Raw genomic sequence first — 17204 nt, forward strand, 5'->3', positions numbered from 1 at the left:
TTGTAGGCTAAAGAGTCATGGCCTGTTGGCAGCCACTACTTAGCTGCTCTGATGTCAGAGAGAGGCCTGGCATCTGCAGCCTAAGCAGCTGAGCTGTTTTGGGGATTAACAGGATTAGGGAATTTCCCTAATAAACTATTGTTAAATTAAATCACGTAATGATTGCCAGGAAACACTATGGGTTTCCAAGTAATCCTTGTTGCTGTAGATGAGTAAGCAGTTTCAAAAACCAAGCAAAAGACTGTTTCTGCTGATGTACATGATGATGATAATACTAATAGCTGGTCTAGAATTTGTTTTAAAATCCTTTTATCCTTTGAGTTCCAACTTTCTGTAGTGGTGAGCAAGGAAGGCAACAACTTGAAGATGATGATAATGTATTCCCTTATCCGCAAAGAGGAAGGGGAAACAGAGGTCTGAGTAAGCAACAGTTCAAGCCCTTGTTATATTTAATGTGAATAGATCTCCTACAAGTACCGTATATATTCCCTGCCTGTGAAGTTCACAGTGGCAAGAAATGATTCCAGCCCTACTGCATGCCCTCCTCCCAGTGAAAATGCTAGGATGGTGGACATGTGTTCTATATTAGAGCCTGTTGTGGTCCAAGTCCAGTTTTAAGGTAAAAAATTAGTAACCTTGAAGTTCCCCAGCCACATTTATGTCTCTGCATAGCCTACTGAGCAAGCACAAAGATCACATGGTCACGGTCTGTTTACATTAGAGTGGTTGTTTGTAAAATTGTATAGATAAATTAGCATACACCTTTCCCCCTGCAAATCTGTGCCCTTTCTGCCCTCTTTTTAGATAAAGCATTTCCTCTTTTTTGGCAACATGCAAGTGGCCACTCTAGTGGCATCACACCTGCACAAGCAAAAGGGCATGTGGTCTAGTGTGTAATGTGTTGGACCTCTGGGTCTAAGGATTTGGTGGAACCTAGGCCTTGCAATGTCATTGACGCATCAGTGGCTTAGAAAAATTGTTACCATGAATAATGTATTTAATTCTTTATTATTCTTTACTATTATTTGTAAATTTATGCAATATCAAAGAAAACAGGAAAATTATAATGACCTGTTGTACAGGGTGAGTCCTTTAAAAGAGGCCCCGTGGATACAGAATACACATGTTCCACAGGGCCTCTTTTAAAAGACTCACCCTGTATGTATATGCTAGATAAAAAAATCAAGTCACTTTGCATGTGAAGCTGCTCCCACTTCTCTTCTTTGCTGGGAGGGAGGCCAACTTTCTGGATTATTTATTTCAGGAAAGGGCCTTTTCAGATGGAATTAATTTGTTTATCCCCATACTGTGTTGATCAGTCTGCCCTTACACCCATCAGTTGGAACTCAGTGCAGTTATACTGTAACAATTGTTGTTAATGATCAATCTGCTTGCATCTGAACTTTGGCTTTGGTTGAAAGAGAGCCTCCCCCCCAAGGCATGGCGGAATGTCAGCTGAAAGTGAAGGTGTGAGATCAGTGCCATATGCAGGTCAGGTGCCGCCTGGCTAATTCTTGGACACTGCAGATTTAAGATATAGGTACAGTATTACTCAAAGGTGCTTATTTGTGAATATCTTGTGGGTTTTGTGCATGGACAGAGATACTACTTTCTTTTTTAATTTAAAAAAACCTATTAGTTTCAAAACAAATGTTTTGTAAATACAGTAACAGAAAAACAAACAAGGCATGGGGCAATGACAGTTGTTGATAACATTGCTTTACTACTATATAAAGGATCAGTGTGATTTAGAGAGACCACTTTCCCCCTAAAGTATCTCAGACAGAATTAGATATAGAGAAGGAAAGTAATGACACAAAACATCAGAACAGAACCCATTATTCCCAAATCCCTGCCTAGTCTCCTGATCAGTAGGAAAGCTTACTGTTTGGTGTAGTCAAGTGGGAGTTCCTGTTACGTAGGTTAAAGATTGCTTGACTACAGGTGAATGCTTTGTGTTTTCGTCTCTGTTCACCAAAAGGTTTATTATTGACTGTTGCATTTCCAAGATTTCGGGCTCAAGCACTAGGCTATTGGGATGGAGGATGGCTATTAGTCCAGAACAGGCAAGGGTTGAGTTCCAGAGCAGGTTAGTTAGTATCAGAGAGGCTGAAGGCAAATGCTTAACCAAGGACAGGCAGAATTTCAGATCCCAGGCAGCAAGTTGCTCAGACTAAGGGCCAGCCTCTTGAGCTCAGGGATTTATGGGTTTTGTGGATCAGGACTAGCCCTTGGGACCAGTTAACAATGCTTAGACAGGCTAGTACTGCAGCCTGGATGGCACCCTTGGATGCAGAACAAAAGAGTGAGAAGAGCACTAGAGCACAAATAATGGAAACCCCATCCTGCCTTCTTACCTGTATACTCACTTGCTGTGAAACGAAATTCCCCTTTCACAGTTTATGAGCAAAATTGGCCAAGGGTGGCCTGTATTGGCTGGAACAAAACGTCTAATACGTTGCCTAAGACTGGGCAAAAACTTTTGCACTGCATGACTCGAATTGATAAATTCAGACTAGGCCTTTTCCTAAACTTTCCTAAACTTTTCAATCTAGTCATCAGGTGAGAACCATTCAGTGAGGAAAACTGTGGGGAAAGTGGACTCAAGATTGAAGTCTTGTATGTTAGTCATTGCCATTTGTTAACCTGTCCGGGGAGCGGGGGGGGGGGTATCATACAGTTTCCTTTCTACCTGCCAGGGATCTTTTTCAGTTCTTTTGGCACCTGAAATCAGTGCTTTTTTCTGGGGAGTATGCAGGGGTATGCATACCCCTAAACATTTTGTGAATCTAAGTTTGGCCTCATTGAGGGTCAGTATTTCAATATGAGTAGAAAATGAGAGTACCCCCTAAACATTTTTTAAAGAAAAAAAGCACTGCCTGAAATAATTAGTGCCCCATGACAGAGTGATGTGTACACAACAGTTCACACATGAGAATGTCAGACTCTTGAGAGTACAAATGGCTAACATTGAAGAGCTGGGCTCCTGGAGTTGCAATTCACAGCTTTGTAGAATCTCACTAAGTTCCAGAGCTTCTGTAATTAAGTACATATATATTTCCTGCTTGATGGGTTCTTGTTATGCGTTGTGGTTGCAGCTTCCAGATTACATTCAGACCTTTGCTAATTCTTTGGCACAATCAGTGTTAGGCTGATGTACTACAGGCCTCAGAAATGGATCCTATATTCCAATATGAATGCACCTAAACTCATTGGTTTTCAATGGGTTCAGCCACATCTAAATGCATAGGATTGAGCTGATGTAGTCTGATGAACCAAACTGTATTAAGGAATAGGATAGTTGCCAGGTGTGTAATTTATTGACATGGATTGCATGCAAGTATTTAATTGCATCTAAGAGCTAAATGTGCTCCAGTGTTTGGGGAACCTGATGGTTAGTTCCAAATCATGCATGTTACTTATAGAGATGTATATGTTGCACCAGGAAACACAGGAGGAGCCATCTATTATAACTCTTTCCTGGTGTTTTTCCTCTCACCAGAGCTCAAAGCCACCAGCACTGCCCATTTCTTCAATTTCCTGCTCAACTCAACCGATTATCGTATTCTACTGAAAGATGAAGATCACGACCGCATGTATGTGGGGAGCAAAGACTACATCCTCTCCCTGGATCTTCACGATATCAACCGGGAGCCCCTGATTGTAAGGGTATTTCTCATTTTGTACCAGGAGCAGACAAGGAACATCTGGGAGGCTTTGTGGGGTGGAGGGCTGCAAAATGACCAACTATTTCCATGTGATGAGTATGGATTAGTAGAGTAGGTTCAGGGGCACATTTCTAATTTTGAGAGAATGCTATGGGTACCAGTCATAAAATGGCTGCTGCCAGGGGGAGTGGTTTGACACAACATTGGGAATACTGGGAATATTCCTACATATCAAAGCATCAACTGTTGACCTGGGAGACCAGGGTTCAAATCACCACTCAGTCATGAAGTCCACTGGGCGATTTGGGCCAGTCACTCAGACTAACCCTACCTCACAGGATTGCTGTGAGGATATAATGATGAAGGGTAGAACTATGTATGCCACCTTGAGCTGCCTAGGGAATATTATTTTGAAAATGAAAATAAATACACCCTTCAGAGCAAGAAAAACAACAAGACAAGTCTCAAGACAAGTGGGGAAAGTATCCCCTTTGCCACCGCCTTCCCCACTCTAAATCAAATGCAAGGAACAGCAGGAAGACAGTCAATGAAGCAAGTGGGGATGGCATCCCAGTTGTCTTTTCTCTGCCTACCCCCCACAATGCCCTCCAGAGCTAGATACAGGGGAGACAGACCCATCACTGATTCTCATGGAAGACGTTAAATGCTCTTGCTATTTCTTTTTAGGGCTGATCCAGGTGATTAGTCAAAGTGTACCCTGACTATATTTTGGTCTCACAAAATAGTTAAGTTCTTACAGAACTGTTAGTTTTACAGAATAAATATTCTTCATTAGACATTTTAGTTGCTTGCTACCCAAAGGCCTCCAAGCACCTTATAACACCATGCTATGCAACACTATTTATGCAAGGCACAGCGGAAAGGCAAAAGTGTGATATGCAGAATCCACATGTAATTATTGGGTGGAAGTAGCCATGCTGCAGTGAGATAGCCTTGTCGGGGAGAATCATGGCCACTTCTGTTTTCATCTGGTGGGAGAAATACAGTTCAGTCCTGGAGAGGGGAAAGCACACAACACTCTTCAAATAACTTCTCTTTAGCAACAAATTAATAAAATGCAGAGACATCGTCAGCATGAGCAGTGGGTTGCAGGGCTACATGAACATTCCTGAGAGTGAGTGCTTAATTTCTAAAGAGCATTTTTATAAAGTTTTATTTATAAAAAGATTAAAATTAATCTTCTTAAAAGTAACAAGATGATGAAGGTGCAAAAGGAGTCACTATCACTGTTGTTGCTACAAAGCAACAATCCACTAAGGTGTCTGTGACACTTCCACGCAGCATCTTGTAACAAAATTGATGCATTTTTATCACATCAAAGGGTGGGTGAATTAGTTTCCCACAAATATTGTGGGAAATGTGATACTCCCTTCACCCAAAGTGTTACCTTTAGAAAACACAAATGAACCTGACAAGTGAATGCTTGATGCCATACAAACTGATAATTTTGAAAGGTCCTTAGTGACCAGTGCTTTAAATTAAAATCCACCTTCCCAGAAAACTTGATGGTTTGGGATTAGATTTAGGAGTGGGATAGATACATCCACCCCTTTTTAATATTTCTCTTAGCATGATTCTGTGGAGAATTATAATTAAAAGGCTGAAGGTTTTGTATTGTTTTGGCAGATCCACTGGCCTGCGTCTCAACAAAGGATAGAAGAGTGCGTTCTTTCAGGGAAGAACAGTAATGTAAGTACTTCTGGTATGGTCTTCAGGTTTATAGAGGATGTGGAAAAAGAGTGGAGGCGAAGAAATGCTAGTAACGTGGTAGGATGATGAAAGCTGTCCTTCTGAAGCTTCCTTCCTCCCAAGATCTTTAAGACTGAAAGCCACCAAGCAGTGGCAGTTTGTATTGCTCACACAACCTCAGGGATATGCAATATGAGCAAATGATGATGCCCTATTGCCTATGACTGCCCTCCTCACTTCCTGTTTATTCCTGAGTCACAAAAACCCTGGTTCCTTGTGCTGCACATTCATGTACACAAGCTAAAGCCATGGTCATAATTCCTTGAGTACCTGTACAAAAGTTTCCAGCATTTGAGCAGAAACATTTACGTCTGTGTGGGTGTTTCAGAAACCCTAAAATACAACACAAATTTTAGTATGTGATGAAGTGACAGTGCTCTGTTTGTAGTTGAAAAAGCTAAGATAGCAAAGACGGAATTAAATAGAAAGATTTTGAAGAAAATGACATCACCATTGTAAAACTTTCCTAGTTTCTGGAAGCTAAAGTGCAGTGCAGTTGGTGATGAAGTCATCTTTTGGTCACAGGGTTCTGCTTAGCACTGGAATTGAGTGCAGCTGTAAACTTGCACTTCCAAACCTCTGTTACAAGAGGATATAATCATGGCCAAGTTAGCCAACTCTTGTGTCTTGTGCAAGCTTTCTAAAGGCAAGGGCTGCTAACATTTCTAGGGGGTTATGGAATATTGATGTATGGCACATGAAAGTGAAGATGCCTTGTCAGCAGTACTTTAAAGGAACTGGGGGTTTTGCCCAACCCCAGTTAAGTCTATCAGCAGTATTGTGTACTAAATTTCAGTAGGAGGAAGCAAGAGGTCAAAGGGTTACCAAGCTGTTTCCTACAAGGCACAGCCAGCCTTTGGCCAGCTGACCTTGAACTCTGTCCTCTTGGGATTTCTCTGCTGCTACTGTTTGGGGCTCAGTCTTAGAGCAGCTAAGCTGGCTTAGTAAAGGAAACTGTTTGCTTGCATTTTTCCCATCCTACTGAACTCTGTTATCATGGCCCCAGCCCAGTACTGTTTTGATTTGCCTATCTGGAGGTTTGAGGCAAAGAGGAAACATGAGATGAGAGAAGGAAACTGGACTCTACAGTCAGACACACTGCATGGAACTGCATGTCTGGTCTAGAATCCAGTCAGTAAATGAACTCGGGCCTTGCATTACAACACAGGCCTTGCATACAACACATTCTGGGAATTGCTCTTCTTGCCCTCTGGGCCTCACTGCTATCATTTACCTATTAGATTTTCAGTCAGTTCTTAGTACCTCTTAATGAGTGGGAATCTAAAGGCTGACCCTAATATATTTTCTTTCCTGGCATAGATAAGTCCAGAGATTCCCCTTCTGCTTAGTTGGTTATGCTTTGGTTATTGGGGCACTATTTTCTGGCTTTTGAAAACAAGCAGGAATGGGTTGGGAGTCCAGGATTTGCCACCCTGACACCAAGATATATTATTGCAATCTTACAGTTATTCTTTTCTCAGTTTTCAGAAAAGTTGGCTGTGAGTTGGGAGTTCTGAGCGGCACCGTTTATAATCTGCTTCAGCTACAGATGTTGCAGTGTAAGATGTGAGCAAGGAATGTTTGCTCCGGAAGGGGGTTTAGTTCAAAACTCTTCCAGCAGGAACATGACTTAAAAGGAGTGCAGGAAAATTGTCTCTGAAGTGCATCCAAAACTCATTGCTGGGAAAGGTGTTAGAGGGGTGGATCCAAAAGCTTTATTTGTGGATTTTCAAAGTGCGCCAGACCTAGCTTGCCTCAATTTTAACTGGAAGCAAATGTTGTTGAAGAGGACCATTTGATACACAGACCATTCAATGTGGTCTGATTTTGTGACTTACTGGGTGTTCAGGGAGCTTTCATTTAATGCTGAAGCAATTACCTGATTGCTTCAAAATATGTGTAAATCACTGCTTAGGCCATGCTGAACAGAGGATGGAATTGCTCCATTTACCATAGACTGACTAATCTCCTTAAAGTAGATACAATTTCATAGGAGGCTGGGACTAACTTGCCATCTCTCTTTGTTTTCCAGGGCGAGTGTGGGAATTTCATCCGCCTTATCCAGCCCTGGAATCGAACCCACTTGTATGTTTGTGGCACTGGAGCATACAATCCTGTCTGCACCTTTGTCAATCGAGGCCGTAAAGCACAGGTGAGGTACTGAAGGAGCATATGGCTGGGACTGCAGCCAGATCAGTGCTGGAGAAGCATATGGGCTTGCTCTTAGACCATGCTAGGAAAGCAGCCTCTGGCAACATTCAACAAGCAATAAGGGATTGAGATTCGAGTCTTGGGTAATGAGATGTGGAATCTTCTCAATTGTCTTATGTTTGTTCAGCCCATTCATATCCCACTTCTCATCAAAGGGAGCCAAAGGCTGCATACATGAATCGCCCCACCCCCACCTTTACGTGGCTCTCATTTATCATCCCAACAATTCTGAAAGGTAAGTTAGGCTCTTAGGGATTCACTTAACCAGCCCCGTCAGCAGAAGTCCTGCACAAGGAATTCCACTTTTCACAACAGGGCTTCACACACACACACACACTTATTCTGACAAGGAGATGGAGCTCCAGGTTTTGAAAAAGGTAATGGGGACAGTGAAACTATCAAAATAAAACATATAGACATAGTGTTTCCTAAAAACTAATAATAATAGGGCAGGAAGAGATGAGGTGTTGGGATCATATATAAAGTAATTTGTAACTAGGTCACAAGAAGCATACTGAGTTATTACTTAAATGTATTGTTTTAAACGTCTGATATTATCAGTAATTTTAATATATATATTATGGAAACCACTTAGAGGTTTTGATGATTAAGCATTATTTAAATCACATTAAATACATAAAGCCTAATCCTAGTAATCCCCCACTGTGCAGAATGAGACTTTCTCCTAAGTATGGGAGTAAATGTATAGAATTGTAGCCTTAATTTGTGATAACCATTATGTCATGCAAGACCCTCCATGTCACATAAAATTTGTCAGACTTTAATGGATTCTCTAACTTGGAAGTATGCCATATTTTACTGAACCATTTCCAAATTTATGGAATCTTATCTGATTTTTATTTACTGGTAACCAGATTTTTGGCTGTCATTAATGTGTTCCCAGTAAGCTAATAATTGCACTTGTTTACGGAATTTTTCAATACAGACAAGTAAAATAACCTCTGGTTTTAATGGAATTGTTTATCATAGTCATTTCCACCCAGTATGCCTTGGGGGACACACACAAAATATGTGTAAAATCAACCTTATTGTTACAACACCTCTAACATCGTGTGTTCCTTATATTATATTTGCTTAAACTATCTAGTGTTAGCATTAAATCTTTAAAATAATACAAGGAGAATCTGCTTGCATAGGTGTGAATGTATTTTCCACATTTTATTTTCTGACAACAACTTAAAAATAGGAAAACCAATTGAAAACCACTTTTGTAAATGCTCTTCTTACAGTATCTTCTTTAGCAGGAGTAGCTAAACCTCATTTCAGGGTCTTCTCTAGCCCCCAAATTGATTTCTGCCTTCCCACCCCCAACCCCATCCCACTAATTTTAGCAGCAGAGGCAATATGTTTTTGGGAGCGAATGCATAGTTGTACATAAAGTCAAACCCAACAAGCAGATACACATTCAGACTAAATACAGGTCATAAATATTTGACGAGGGGATTTTGATCTCCGTAGAAGTATGTGTGTATATTTGAGAGAGACAAAAGACTTCTGCATGCTGCATTCTCTGGCCATACCCTGCCATTCCTGCTTCTCTGGCAGGTCACCCTGCCAGCGCTAACTCTCTGCTCCTCCTCTCCTCAGGCTTTTGAGCTGAACCAGTCCATCCAGCAGGGAGGACGGGGAAGTAGAGCAGTTGACTCCTCCCTCCACCCGTCTCCAGTGGAACGCAAGGTGGGAATCGCGCTCTGCCCTGCCATGCTCTTCCCCAAGGACACAACTGGCTCCTTTCTTAGCATGCCTGAGCCTGGGCACTCTAACTTTCATTTTCAACTGGCATGTACCTAACAACTAACTAACAAGGGAAGGGGGCCAGACCTATGGGAATAGGACTGGCCCTTAAATTCACCCCCCTTCCCATCTAGCAATGAGCGCGCTTCCTGTACCGCCTCTCCTTGCGTCTCCTCACTTGAACTAACTCCTTCTTCCCCAGGCTCGCACAAGGTTTGTGCCAGGAAAGAACACTCTCAGGATGTTTGACCTTACTACATATAGTATAGAACCATGTCCTTGACTGTTTGAAATTGAGACAAATGGGCTTGCTGTTTCAAGCAAAGGTTTGCTTGATGTGAGGTGGCATGAATAACTAGATTGGGGTAATCAAGGTTGTGATGACTGTGGGAGCAGGGGGTTGGGTGGGCCTATTGTATATGCTTAGTTTTTGTGAGGAGTGTGGACTTCATTAATGATTACATACAGTTTTTGTAAGTATGTTTGCTGAGAAAGAAAGAATGATGAGAAATGATGAGAAAATGTGTTTTACTTGTGTATCGGATGTAATCTATACTTCTTCTACTGATTATTGTAAGTCATAGCCAATGCAGGAAGCCATCCCATTAATTTCCTTTCCAGTTTTCTCATTGTTGTCATTTAATTGATAAGGACGACCGTTAGTTGGGAGGAGATTATGAGATTTCCATTAGTCTCTATTAGTAGAAACTTTGTGGGCATGGTCCTACAGTTGGCTAAAGACTTTGGTGTGGGAATGAACTATTTCGTTGCTCAGCTCGTATGGTTTCCCTCTAAGAAACATTATCTAAGCAGCATGGAATCCAGCCATATGGCAAGTCCTACATTGCTCTGTGAACATAGGAATTGGTCCTAATTAACAGAACCCTTTTTATGTCAGATAGTATTAAGGATGGTATGTTTCCCCATTTACAGGGTGGTGCTGAATAATTAGATTGATTGAGAGGTTGAGCTCCTAATGTGGATTTGTATGGGACTAAAGCCTCCTTTCACTCAGCAGTAGGTACTCTCCCATGTGTGTTCAAGATGGTGCACAAAAAAAGAAGACAGGAAATGCTGTATGCTATTCTTGTCAAGGCTGGATAGTCTTGGTTGGAGTGTTTGAAACTTTCACAAGAAAACAACTGAACCTAATCTTGAGAATCTTAACTTTCCTTAAGGTTTTGGTGTTGCTTGATTGTAAATTGGAGAATCAGCCTAAAATGTAGTGCTCTGATTTCTTAGCATTTTCTTCCTTCTGTTGGATTCTCTAGTTTTGATAATGCCTTGTCTTACCCCTGGAGTCATCCTGGTAGCTGTTTTCATCTAAATCTGTGGGGCCTGATTCTGTGCTGCTGAGCTGGAGCAGGGTTATTGTCAAAGACATCATCATCATTATTATTACTATTGTTATTACACAGTGTATAAGTAACACTGGGTTTTCTTTTTCTCTTTTCTTTACTGAATGTTCCATTTTACACTTCAAAACAGAAAACTCACAAGTGGCACAATCACTTTTGCATTTTCCACAAGAAGCACACTTTTTCTCAGTGCTGAACAATGGCATTTGACACCAAAGCAGTCTGCCCACATAAGCCCAAAGCTCTAAATAAAAAGGAAGTCCAACTCCTAAGCAAAATCATCTTTCCAGAAAGAATGCATTTCTAGTGGGTTTCCTAAACGGGTTGACACACTGCTTGTGGGAAGATGTGCCATACAACCTCCAATCTCAGTTTCTATTCAGAGTCTGAAAGTCTTCCGTTCCAGTTCTTTTATTATTTATTGCATTTATTAGTAGGAAAAGAAGTTCTCAAGCTGACTTAACAGCACGGTATGACATGTTCCTCTAAGGGCAACATCTTAAACTACAACTAGGTGTAATTATCTGTAGGTATAACTGCTTAGCAGCCTACATCTGCTGTCTGCAGGATTTACTAGAACTATAGTTTTGTGTGTCAACACTTGGTCTCATTCAAAAGCCAGCTTTCATTTTCCTGCTCTTTGTAGCTTGAATCTCCAGCTTCTACTTGATGTGCTATTTATATTATCACTGATTGCTATTAGCCAGTTAAAATGCATTGCACAATGTCAGGAGCCATCCTACTTTCCTCACTCCCTTGGGCATTGTCACCATGTGTTTGACATACATTAGAAAGAGGAAGCAAGTTTTCACTGATATCCTGCCACTGTTGACCTCCCAAGCTGTTAGCACAACGAGGTGGGGAAGAGAGTGGGATGTATCAGATGATGAGAAGTTGCAAAGGGAATGGAGTAGAAAACACACTTGTCACATCCTACTGCAGTCTGGAACCCTTCAAGCCTCCTTTTCTATCTTTTGGTAAATTGCAGATCCCAACCACCACCTGTGGATGGAACCTGTAACGGCACCAAATAATACAATTTGTGACATTCCCATTAGTACAACCCCTGTAAACTGTGTTGTGCTTAAACTTCAAACAGCTGTTTTATCCCAAACATATCAGTCATGTTCCATTTATTTGTATACTATGTAAAGAAACTGCATTTGCACTTGTCTCCAGTCAAGTGGACTTTTATAGACAGGTGTCCCTATCCCCACTTTAATAAAGAATCCTTGCAACATTTAGTGCTCTTTTCAAAGTCATCCAGTGAAATCCCAAGAGTGCCACAGGCTTTAGCAAAATAATCAGGAGTCTCAAATTATGAATCAGAGACAGAGATGCAGACAAAGCTAGCTCAGGTCAGGTTCCAGACACAAACACAGGAAGCTCATAATGCCCACCTAAATGCATAGTGGGGAAAGCACTTATTAACTGTAAGATATATGCAGCATCAAATCATTTGGTGAAAATAAAGAATAAATTTAAAGCTGAGACAAATTGAAAGGAATTGCAAAATAAGAGGGTGCTTGTGTGGCATTAAAATGTCATCAGGTTTGATGCACCACCCTGGTCCCAAGCCAGTTAGACGCCTGCACTTTCTTACAAAAACCTGGCATTATTCAAGTGTCTGTATCTAATGAGAACTCTTTGGATATATGTCTGTGCTGGCATTAGCTGGTATTTCTGGCCCCCACGAAGCTGTATGCTGGGACCACAAATTCCCTATGCTCATATTCATGTCCGTTCTTTTATCTCATTCACTCATCCCAACTCTAGTTCCTTAAGCTGCTGACTCAGCCCATTCTGCTAAAAGTAGCTGACTTTAGCCATTCCTCAGGTGAAAGATGAACTACAGAAAGGGGTTTATTCTGTCCAGTCCAATCCATCTTGAAGACAACATCAGCACCATTTACCAAAGATCAATAGGGTGAATGCTGTCAAAAGAATGAACTCAATAATAGTCTGAGTTAAAAATATTTGAACCGTATATCTCACACTCCCTATCTTTTCAGTCCTTACACCACCCCATTCTTAAAACACAAAGCCTTTAAACTGCTCTGCTTTCCATTTGCTGGATGGGGGGGGGGGGGGGCTGAAAAGTTCTCACTTACATTTTTGTAGGAATGATCGGTTAATAAATAGCCACAATCCTATAACAGTAGCTGCACAATGGCCAATTGGACCCTATTCAACAAAGGAAGATGTTTAGCTTAGAAAAACAAGGGACAGTATCAGTAGTAAATATTTTTCATGGCCAATACAGATATAATAAAATATTTTAACAGACTTTTGTTTTCTTTAAAAACATGCTGAAGTCATTTTTGTGACATTTTAATAAAAATATTTTGGGTAAAATTATATGAACACATATGTATACTTCCCAATAAATCAATGATATAAAAATAAGTATGTTCCAGCTAAAATTTACATCTCATTTAACAAAAGCTATTTAACAGTTCATGCCAATGTTTGTCTACTCAGAAGTAGGTCCAACTGAGGGTACTTTCAGTTGGATGTTTATTGTGGGATTATTGATTGATTGATTGATTGATTGCCATATTCACATAACATTGTCGGCATCAAAATGTTAGCCCACATCCTCCTCACTCCAAATTAATCTGCATAGACCCTTTCTAGAGGAAATCTGATATATACCACCTATTGCACATTGGGCAATAGCTCAATGATCTGTTTCATATTAAACTCCTGTCTGGAAGCAGGGGCCTACTCTCAAGTAAGTATGTCAAGTTCTGCAACCTAAGCCACTCCCATCAAAATAAATGGGAATTAAAAGCAGTGCCAGATTAAACCCTGTGGAGGCCCCTAGGCAGTTGAAATCTTGTCCTTCCCCCTTGTGCATGCACTCTAATGGGATAATAGTAAACTAAGAAAACTTGATTGTAATTTTCTTTCAGATCAAATCAATATTATTTTGATCCGTTGTTGCAGGGCCTGTAAAATGCATGAGGCCCAGAGGTCAGTGCCTACTCTCCGCCTATTTGGTAATCTGGCACTATTTAATAGTGCTTAACATTGGCAGATTAGGTTTAATGTTTTTATCAAACCACAAGAGGTATTTTGTGGGGGGAAACCTCTTAAACCTTTTCACGGCATTTTTCTTTAATTTCTAAATGGCTTCCAGCCCACTAAAGCAGTGATTTCCAAACATTTCATTAAAAAGATCCACTTGTGGGATTTCTTTCCCAAATGTTGATTCTACCACCCTGGCTTGGCAGTCTCTTCTCCACTGCTCCTTCTGCCGCATTGGCACCTACAAGCATTGCCAGCATCCTAGCAACCCTCTTATAAGGCCAGAAGTGGATCCCAGTGTACCGCTTGTGAGTCACTGGAGTAATGAGTCATTAGTTTCATGATAGGAGGGATTCAAATGTCATTCACTCACTCTGCACTTCTCAGCAATATTTAAGGCCTGCATACGATCTGCTCTCCTTATAGCTGTTGGTTGTCCTCTGGGGGTGGGGTAGGGGGAAATGTGACATCCATGATTTATTGTTGTTTCATACTCAGAAGAGGTTGTAGCACAGGATGTCTGAAGGCAATCTGAAGTTCATCAGTGCTTAGGTACTACTTAGTAATAGTATGTGGTAACTTGACGCTTATCTGTAGTGTTGCACACAGTTGTTTCACTTCACCCAGTGGTCATACTCAGTGGAAAAAGTCTGAAAACGTAATGTGCGCTAACATTGCAGAGAAAACGTTGAATCTTTGGCTAGAATGTTACATGCAGTGTTTCTTGAGATGGAGAGGTCCAGAAGTATGAATTTTGGGAATGGCTTTGTAAAGTAGCACCATGCGGATAAAGATGGTGGGATACACTATTTTTATATTAATGTGTTTTTTTTTTCCATTTACAGAACAGGTTTCTTTAGGAGGAGAAATGTTACTTCTGCAACTTTAAAATGGGACACATATTTGGGAGGTGTGCAAAAGAGTTAGAAAGTGAATGTTCCTGTAAATTGGTCAATGCAGTAACTTTAGAGAGTGGCTCTGCTGCCACATTTCTTAGGGTTGACTTGAAATGATATAAAACTTGTAAGAATAGCATGTATACAGTACTGCTGTTGCTAGGGGGATGTTTGCACCAGCTTTCTACATGGTTTGGTGGTGATTTTTCTCCATGCCTCCATAGGGTCTCTGAACAAAATAAAGTCTGTAGTGGCATGGAAAAAACAGCTTTGCATGGTGAGGTAATGAACTCAACATTGAGTCAGCCACCATTGAAAAATGATTTAAAGCAGCTTCCATGGGGTAGACATATTACATGCCAGGATTTCTTACATTCCACTGCTTGTAACCTTGTTGGACGAAAATTCCACTCAAGAGAGATGCGGTTTGGACAGTGTGATTCACGTATCCAGCATCTTGTATTCCATGTACTTTTAGATGCTCTCTGATTAAAAAGAGTTGTGAAGGCCTAAGGTAATAGTGTGTGGTAAAGCAAATCATTGATCTACCTGTTGCCTTACTTTCCAGGACTACATATTCTACCTGGAACCAGAGAAACTTGAGTCAGGAAAAGGAAAATGCTCGTATGACCCAAAGGTGGACACCGTATCAGCATTAATAAGTGAGTTCCATGGTTGTGCAACATGTCATTCTATAGGCATGCGATTGTAGAGTTGGAAGGAACCCCCAGGGCCATCTAGTCCAACCTCCTGCAATGCAGGAATCTCAACTAAGCATCCATGACAGATGGTCATCCAGCCTCTGTTGAGAAATTTCCCTCTTTATGAGTTCTAAAACGATTTCAGAATTGATAAGGGGGAGGGGGGCTATGCTACTTATAAACATGCAGCGCAACAGCAGCTCTGTGTCAGGAAATGGTTTTGGCCATCCTCGGGCATGGATGAGTTAGCTGGAAATGTCATCAGAGTTAATGGGGAAAGATCATGGCCTCTCAGATGCTGATAAAGAAGAGAAAGGACATACTGTTCACTAAACTGCAGTGTCCCATCCGGTGGGAGAAGAGGAGGAATAGGGCTTTGGCGAATAGCAAAGTTCTGAGAGGTTCCTTGGCAAAATTTCACAGATTACATTTATGTCACTTCGTTATGGTCCAATCGTTTCCACTTATCCATCAGACATGATTATTCCTCCCACTGCCCTAGCATTCCAAAACAACACAATGCCTGAGTGGCCAGCTATATTCACATATAGTCAGCTATATTCTGACTTAAGCTATATTCTGACTTAAGCCAGCTGCAAATTTCATGCAGACCCCTCTACTTCCCTTGAGAAACCTGGTCCTTTCCATAGGTCATGCTAGAGTTACCAATGTATATTTTACTCTTCCCCTTTCATATCTGTATATAAATATATCTTTGAATGTTCTCATCTTCTTGGATTCTTATATCCTTCCCTCACCACATAGACCCACCTTTTTTCACTCAACCCCAGGTTGATTTCAAGCATGGACATCCTCTGAACTTTGTCCTGTGTGGCCATACCATCTCCCGCAGGGCCCCTCCATCTCCAGTTCAAATGGTGGCTCAAGCTCCACAGGGCTTTCCCCTATGTGGAGGGCTGGGATTACAAAACTTCACAGCAGGGAGATAATGAGGAGTGGTATCATTGTCCTGCTGACCCTGGGCCTACTACAGGCACAACAGCTGCACCAATCTCCCCTAAGAGTCGGTTCCAGTGCTGGCCAAAGTTCTTTCTTCCTGCAAATCCCCCAACCCCTTGATATGGCCTGGCTGCCTCTGATCTTGTCCAAGCATTAGTATCCATTTACATGACAAGCCCCAAACTTCTTAATTAATCTGAAAGCAGCTGCAGCACTGGCCTGAGACAGGCAGGAATTGTGCCCTTGTACCAGTGGGTTCCTGGCTGAGTGCTGGACCTGATTAGCAGCTTTGCTAATGAACTTAGGTTCATTTCTGTAAGCCTTCCTAATTTCTGTATAAGAGATTCAGTGCAGCGGTAGGGAAACTATGGAAGGGCACCTAACAGTTCATATGTTGTGCATGACTAATAATCTTGATCCTTTTCTCCCCTGCCTTTGATCATTATGAGGTTTCTTCTATCAATGAAAGGTCAGAGCAACAAGAAAGGGCCCCTTCTACAGAGACCTTGCTTTCCCCTTGTCGTTTCTTTTCATTCCCACTCTCCAAGAACAATTCACACAGATTCTAAGTTTGATCTCACACTTACTACCAAATAGGATCACCATACCACCCCCCCCAAAAAATTATAGCATTTAATTAATTCATCCTTAAATATATAGCCGTTCCATGCTGACAGCAGCCTCAGGCATGACCTGAATGAAGTCAGGAGACCAGAAAGTGCAGGTGCTTCGCCCTTTTCCTTTTCCCACATCTCTTATCCAGTGTTACTCAATACAATAATTCTTGTGCATGGACGAGAATTAGGAGATACAGTCCCCCTTTACTCTTTATTTCATGTTCTAATTACAAATTTC

At 41.3% G+C, this 17204-nt stretch overlaps 1 protein-coding gene across 7 annotated transcripts in view; it reads left to right on the forward strand.

Annotated features, from left to right (window-relative positions):
• SEMA3F (semaphorin 3F) overlaps nt 1-17204 on the forward strand; it is a 120344-nt gene that overhangs the window by 78673 nt on the left and 24467 nt on the right. For 6 of the 7 annotated variants that reach the window (XM_080996432.1, XM_080996434.1, XM_080996435.1 and 3 more), the window contains exons 3-7: nt 3503-3663; nt 5316-5378; nt 7471-7590; nt 9258-9347; nt 15257-15350. In XM_080996432.1, the coding sequence (XP_080852558.1) occupies nt 3503-3663; nt 5316-5378; nt 7471-7590; nt 9258-9347; nt 15257-15350 (528 nt within the window). The remainder of the gene's footprint in view (nt 1-3502; nt 3664-5315; nt 5379-7470; nt 7591-9257; nt 9348-15256; nt 15351-17204) is intronic. The other variant, XM_080996438.1, reaches the window with a different exon arrangement.

This window comes from Podarcis pityusensis (genome assembly GCF_964106645.2).
Source record: "Podarcis pityusensis genome assembly, chromosome: 2".
NCBI classification, from domain to species: domain Eukaryota; kingdom Metazoa; phylum Chordata; class Lepidosauria; order Squamata; family Lacertidae; genus Podarcis; species Podarcis pityusensis.